The sequence below is a fragment of the Terrapene carolina genome, unplaced genomic scaffold (genome assembly GCF_002925995.2).
Source record: "Terrapene carolina triunguis isolate 2854851 unplaced genomic scaffold, T_m_triunguis-2.0 Scaffold130, whole genome shotgun sequence".
NCBI classification, from domain to species: domain Eukaryota; kingdom Metazoa; phylum Chordata; order Testudines; family Emydidae; genus Terrapene; species Terrapene triunguis.
The window spans coordinates 10,365,621-10,372,497 of NW_020664481.1; the positions used below are offsets into that span (position 1 = coordinate 10,365,621).

The window sequence follows — 6,877 nt, forward strand, 5'->3', positions numbered from 1 at the left end:
CCCTCCCTCCCAGGGTCTCAAGTCTGGGAGGGAGGAGGAGCAGCGGCGCACGAAACAGCTGTTTCGCGCGCCGCGGCCGCTCGGGATCTCCCCCTCCCTCCCAGGCAGCAGCAGCGGAGGTGAGCTAGGGCGGCCGCGGCACATTTTTAGGGGCGGCATTCTGGCACCGGCCATGCCGCCCCTAAAAATGTGCCGCCCCAAGCACCAGCTTGTTTGGCTGGTGCCTAGAGCCGGCCCTGGTTGGGAGCGGAATACACCTGGACAATGAGAAGAAGTCTGGAGATAAATGTGAAAAGGGAGGGACAGGCAGTAGAAACAAAAGTGAAACTGTTTGAGCAGCATATTCCAGAAGTTTTGAGGTCTTTCTGAGTGTAGCCTTCATTGATCTGAGATCTACCATACCATTCTCTCACTAGAAGGGAAAACCTATAATGGCAGCAGGCCGTAAAAGAGACCCAGTTTGGGTCTCATCTATCTGAGTTGTGAAGAATATGTATTAAGGTTATAACAACCAACAAGAATGCACTTTTATGTAGAAATCCATGATTAAATCAAGTCTTCCTGACTAGGGTTAAATCAAATCCACCCTGCTTCTGACCAGATTTGATGGTGGGCTGAGGGCTCTGCATATGACTGATGAGAGCCACAAATTGGCTTGGCAAGCACCCCACATCCATAAAAAGGCTGCTATATTCAAAGACAAAGACTCAATCCTATTCCTGCTGGACTAAAAAGGGACTTTTGCCACTGACCTAAAGGGGTGCAGAATCTAACCCCAAAAAGTTCAGACTGGTTTGGGAACTTGTGGGGAAAACATTTACAATGAAGTTATTGGTTATTAAAAGTTTCACCAGTCAAGCCTTGGTTTAAATAAGAGTGATAAATATTTAGCTAAAATTACTCCTAACTAAGCCCAGTGGTGGTGAAGTATGGAGCTTCAAGGACCGGGGTGACTGTCTGGTTACTGCACATTTACAGAGTTCAAAAGCCTTGTCAATTGACAGTGCTTCTAGCTGGAATTGGGTGGTGCATTCACAAAGGAAGTGGTGCAGGATATAGCCTGTAAGTCAGGACCCATTAGCTTCATTAATTTTTGCTGTTACTTGATTTTTCTCAGTGTTGTTATTCTGAATCAATTAAACTCCTTGTAGTTAATTAAAAACACATGTTTAGCTTATTGCAGAAGTTCCCAAACTGTGGTCAGTGGACCAGTTGCTGGTGGTCAATGAAAAGCTAGATGGTCACAGGGGGATGACTCCTCTGCCTTGTTTCCAGCTTCTAAAGTTCATTAAATGAAGCTAAAAATACATTAAGTTCTTTCCTAATTACTTTTTCAAGGTACAATTGCTGTGGCTACCCCAGGGACAGGGCCAGCTCCAGGCACCAGCCTTCCAAGCAGGTGCTCGGGGCGGCAATCTGCAAGGGGCGGCAGTCCGTGTGTTTTTGCCCCCAAGCAGCACGCCGAATTGCTGCCGTGGATGGCGGGGGCAGTCCATGTGCCATTAGGGCAGCATGCGTGTTTCCACAGCGGCGGCAATTCGGCACGCTGCTTGGGGCGGCAAAATCAGTAGAGCCGGCCCTGCCCAGGGATGTTATCTGATTACTAGTAGGAGGCAGCCCATGAAACATTCCCCTTAGGCGACATCTACACTATGAGCTAGGGTTGTGAGTCCCCTGCTCGCATACACATACTCACACTAGTTCTCATTGAACTAGTGCAACTATAAATAGCAGTGGAGGCATGGCTTAGCTGTGCCAAGTTCAAAGCTGCCTGAAACTTATGGGTACATACCCAGCCCAGCTAAGACATGTCTCTGCTGTGCTACCCATGCTACCACGGCTACACTGCTATTTAAACTTGAGATAGTGCGAATATGTGTATGTGATCAAGGGAATCACACTCCTAGTTCATAGTGTAGACATGGCCTTAGAATATATTTAAGACCCTGGACTTCTTGTTTCAGGCAGGAGATCAGGGCGCCCCCAGTCTAGATACAGGAGCCAAGGCTCAGAAATTGAGGTTGTAGGCTCAGTGTTACTCTGTCCTGGACTAGGTCTTTCTGTTAATCCATCTAGGTATTGATCCTGCTGTTCAACATGCAAGCCCCACCCAGCCTGAATTCTAGCATGTGAGACTTCACACTGCAATTATTAACCAAAACAAAGAAGGTAAGAGAGAATTAAGTGCTGTGCCTAGTTAACAGCAACTTCAGACAAGTGTCTGATACTCTGTTTAATTTATCAGCAGGCGTAATCCTAATGGGACAATGTATGTTGTAAGATGTTCTCCACCACTTTGTTGATATGTTTGTCAGAACCTCAACAAAGTGATGAGATACTGTCAGAGGAAAGACTGTGTTGAGGCACAGTATGGGAAAGAGTAGTAGAGATTAGAATTATGCCAGAATTTCAGGATGTGCATGTCAGTGAAATGGATAATACGCAGCTATGGACAGAAAAGAAAGTAAAAAGATTTCTACCTCAACAAATCTGCTCCCTGAGTGTATCTTAAATTTTCTCTGCTTATTTAGTGACAAATGCGATTTTACTACACTTATACTTCTGTTAGCTTTGCAAAGCTAGTGCAGTTGAGTTGAGGATTTTATTCTAGTTCATGCGTCAACAGAATTGTGAACTAAGGGCTTGATTCCCCCCTTGATTGCCCTTCCTCATGTGATAGTCCCTTCGATGGGATAACTCATATGAGTTCTCCGAGGGGGTCATTAAATCCAGCACCAAGTTCCAAAAGCAGGATCTCAACTAACTTGTGAAGAAGCATGAGCCAAGACTCATGACTGAGTTGACAGAGCTTTTCTCAGTGCCAGCCATCTTTTTACTGGTTAATTTAGCAGATTTTCCCTGGGGTCACTGAGAGACAACAAACATGGAACCTCCAGAGAGTCGCTTTTCAGAGCAGAACTTTAATATTTTTCTCTCTGTACAAAGGGCACGATGGGATAGTTCACTAGCTACAAACAACCCTTTCCATTTATTATTATTATGTAGAATCTGACCTACAGAGCGCTAGGCACTTTGAGGGCAATCCCAAAGAGCGTGCAATCTAAAAATATGCCTGCTGCTGTCCTGCCTTCCTTGCATTGAGATATTAACTCCCTGGACAAGAGCTGCTATAAGTTTGGCGCGCATTCACACACTCTCAGTCTGGGGCCTCATAACTGCTAAGATGGCCAAGTAGCAGCTGGTTAAGTCATGCAGGGGAGGGATGGCAGCAAGAACTTGGTGCATGGCTCTTTGTAGCCTCTCCCCTCTTCTGGGCAGGGAGCCCCAGCCCCCACAGCACACCATCCCTGAGGGGAACGCCTTCAACTGCAGTCTGCAAGGATCATCTTACAGCCCTCCTGTACCATTCCCAGGAGGGAAGGGGAGAGCACCCTCAGCCCCTTACTCACTCCAGTGTACTGGTTCCCAGCTCCCCCAGAAAAGGAATCTCCTTACTCCTCAGGGACACAGCATCTTCTCCCTCCCTGCAGGGGCCTCGTTCACTCTAGGAGGCTGAGCCCAGTACCCAATTCCCAAGCTGGCTCACTATAGGTGGCTGACCCCCTATCCCCACTGGAGAGGAGGGGTCACTCCACTCCTTATCCCCTTCCTTTTATCATCCTTCAGGGCTTGGGGATAGAGCAGGGATTCATGTCAAGGGGCTGGTCCCCAGCCATGGCCCTGTCCCACCGGGTCTCTGGCTCACTCACTTTGGAGAGCCAGTCCCCATTTGCTCATGCCGGCCCAGCTCCAGCTCCCCTGGCATTGCCTGAACTCCAGGTGCTGCTCCCCCTGCCCCATCCCCATGGGTCTCTCCCCCCAGCTCTCCCTGGGGTGCTGCTCCCCCCTATAACCGAGGGTCTCTCTCCCAGGCATGCTGCTCCCCCCCCATCCCCGGGATCTCTCCCCCCAGCCCTCCCAGGTGTGCTGCTTCCCCCCAGCCCTCCCAGGCGTGCTGCTCCCCCCTATCCCTGGGATCTCTCCCCCCAGCTCTTCCTGGGGTGCTACTCCCCCCTATAACCGAGGGTCTCTCCCCGGCATGCTGCTCCCCCCATCCCCGGGGGTCTCTCCCAAGCTGCTCCCCCCTATAACCGAGGGTCTCTCCCTCAGCTCTCCCAGGCATGCTGCCCCCCCCCCCGCCTCCCCCCCTCCAGCTCTCTCGGGGGTGCTGCCCCCCCACTGCCGGGGTGTCTCGGGGGTGCTGCCCCCCACGCCCGGGGGCTCCGGGACGCCGCCCCCGCCGCACTCACTCGGGGGTGTTGATCCAGATGATGTCCAGGTGGCAGTAGTACACACACTCCTTGTCCTTGTAGGTGTAGCAAGTGCAGCGCTTGGCTCTGCGGCGCGGCGCTCCCGGGCCATCCGCCTTCCCTCCTCCGCCGGCCGGCAGCCCCCCTGCGGCGGCCCGGCCCGGGCTCTCCGCACCAACCCGCTCCCGGAGCGCGGGAAACCTCGGGCCCCGGCCGCTGCCGCTCTCCGCGAGGGGCCGAGGGCGAGGCACGGGCAGCGAGAACCCTGCAGGGTGGGGAGAGAAGAGAGGCTGAAAGCCGCTTGGGGGGGGGTCCCATCCCTCAGCTCTGACCCCCCCCCAGCGAGGGGCTTGTCCTTGCCAATGGCGCCCCCCCCCTTGTAACTGGATTTCTTTTGCGGGGTGGCGAGGGGCTGAGTTTGGCTTGACTCCCTGGCGGGCGGTAGGTGCGGAGGCAGCTCCCGGGGTCTCCGCCTGCTTTGGGGGTCCCCCCAGGAGCAACGCACGAGCCCGGGGCCAAGCGGCGTTCTTGGTTCGGGTTAGGTTCGCTTAGCAGGCGAGAATTAGTGCGAGGAGGCCCCGCGCTTAGCAGCGTGTAGTCGCTTTTTTTCTCCCCTTTAAACCCCACCTTAAACTACTGAGTTGGGTCCCGGCTCACGGACCACGCACCAGAAGCCGCAGGCGCTGCGGCAGCCCCCAAGAAATCCCCTTTTACCTGCGCTCGAGGTCACCGTAAGTCCGAAGAGTAACAGGAATCCCAGCTCCATTAACTCCAAAGGGCCAAACTTGTCCCCGGCCGGCAAAGGTGGAGTGCGGCGGGGATGACTTTGTTCCAGGAGAAATCGCTTCAGGTTGGAGGCAGGGGGAATCCTAGGGCTGGCGGCAAGCGCTGCTCCCCGCAATTAGTTCCCACACGGAGGTGTGATTGCGGCTTCTGCCTTGTTTTTTGGGGGGGGGGTTCTCTTTTTTCCCCCTCGTGCAGTATTAGTCCTGAAGGGGAGAGTGTTGTCAAAAGAAGAAAAGATCCATTGCTGCACTTTTCCCCACACCCCCCCAATCCGATTAGAAACTGGAGCTGCTGTTTTAAAGCGGCAGTTGCCTCCCACAAGACGACAGCTGACTGCTCAGTGTATATGGATGTTGAGGGTTGCTATCACTTATCCCCTCGTGGTTTCCCATGTCTTGCAGCCTTGCACAGGTAGAGAAAGAGAGGAGGCACAAGCTACTGCCTGAACACCCTCCCCCGATGTTCTTCACTAGCTATAAGAACAGGAGTACTTGTGGCACCTTAGAGACTAACAGATTTATTTCAGCATAAGCTTTCTTCAGACGCATAGAATGGAACACACAGACAGAAGATATTTATACATACAGAGAACATGAAAAAGTGGAAGTGCATACCAATTGTAAGAGGCCCATCAATTGAGATGAGTTATCAGTAGCAGCAGAAGAAAAAAAACTTGGAAGTGATAATGGAGATGACCCATAGATGGTGTGAGGAGAACTTAACATGGGGGGGGGGATTCAATTAGTGTAATGACCCAACCATTCCCAATCTCTGTTTAGACCTAAGTTAATTGTGTCTAATTTGCATATTAATTCGAGTTCAGCAGTCTCTCTTTGGAGTCTGTTTTTGAAGTTTTTTTTGTTGCAAAACTGACACCTTCAAGTCTGTCACTGAGTGATTAGAGAGGTTGAAGTGTTCTCCGACTGGTTCTGGAATGTTATGATTCCTGATGTCAGATTTGTGTCCATTTATTCTTTTGCGTAGAGACTGTCCAGTTTGGCCAATGTACATGGCAGAGGGGCATTGCTGGCACATGATGGCATATATCACGTTGGTAGATGTGCAGGTGAACGAGCCCCTGATGGTGTGGCTGATGTGCTTAGGTCCTATGATGGTGTCACTTGAATAGATATGTGGACAGAGCTGGCATCGGGCTTTGTTGCAAGGATAGGTTCCTGGGTTAGTGTTTTTGTTGTATGGTGTACATAACTAGCTATGTGGCTCTTAATCCATCTCTCTTAAAAGAGCTGGTCCTTGTATCGGCTCAGAGAGGTCGGCTGTTTTTTGTGGTCAAAGCATTAGATTGTGACTCAAATTTGTGCTCAGTTTTTTGTTTCTGCCACTGACTTCCTGTGTGACCTTGGGCAAGTCATTTAGGCCCTAAATCCACCAAGTACTTAGCAGCTAAATCCGGTCCCATGTGATCCACAAAACTCCCAGTGAATTCTATAGGCACCCAGTGGCCAAATTTTCAGGGTAAAAATTCCCTAGGTGCCTATTTTTCTGCCTCGGCATAAGCACTGCTGCCTCACTCTAGGCGTCCAGATGCCTATTTCCTCTACTTGTGCCAAAATGATTCACGAAACGTGGGAAGACAGGCATTCATCTGCTTAAGCTGCATGCAGCCCCCAATCTGGTAGGCATGGGCTGTCTACCTCATCAGGTACCAGTCAAAATCTAGCTGGAGGAAGAGGAGGTGGTGCTTGCCCCCATTATAACTTTTAGCTCTGACAAAGAGAGGGAATTGAATCGTAGGTCTTCCACATCCCTGGTGAGTGCTCTAGCCACTGGGCTAAAGGGTGTAAGGTGAACACCTCCTCTGTGTCCACTTGGTATGGAGC

The 6,877-nt window shown here is 51.3% G+C and overlaps 1 protein-coding gene across 1 annotated transcript in view; it reads right to left on the reverse strand.

The window, feature by feature from the left end:
- The window catches only part of EDN3 (endothelin 3), a 35,918-nt gene extending 30,630 nt beyond the window's left edge, over positions 1 to 5,288 (reverse strand). The window contains exons 1-2 of the mRNA XM_026652726.2: positions 4,965 to 5,288; positions 4,251 to 4,515 (exon numbers count right to left, since the gene is read on the reverse strand). Coding sequence (XP_026508511.1) covers positions 4,251 to 4,515; positions 4,965 to 5,016 — 317 coding nt within the window. The 5' untranslated portion in view covers positions 5,017 to 5,288. The remainder of the gene's footprint in view (positions 1 to 4,250; positions 4,516 to 4,964) is intronic.
- Between the last annotated feature and the right edge of the window lie 1,589 nt (positions 5,289 to 6,877).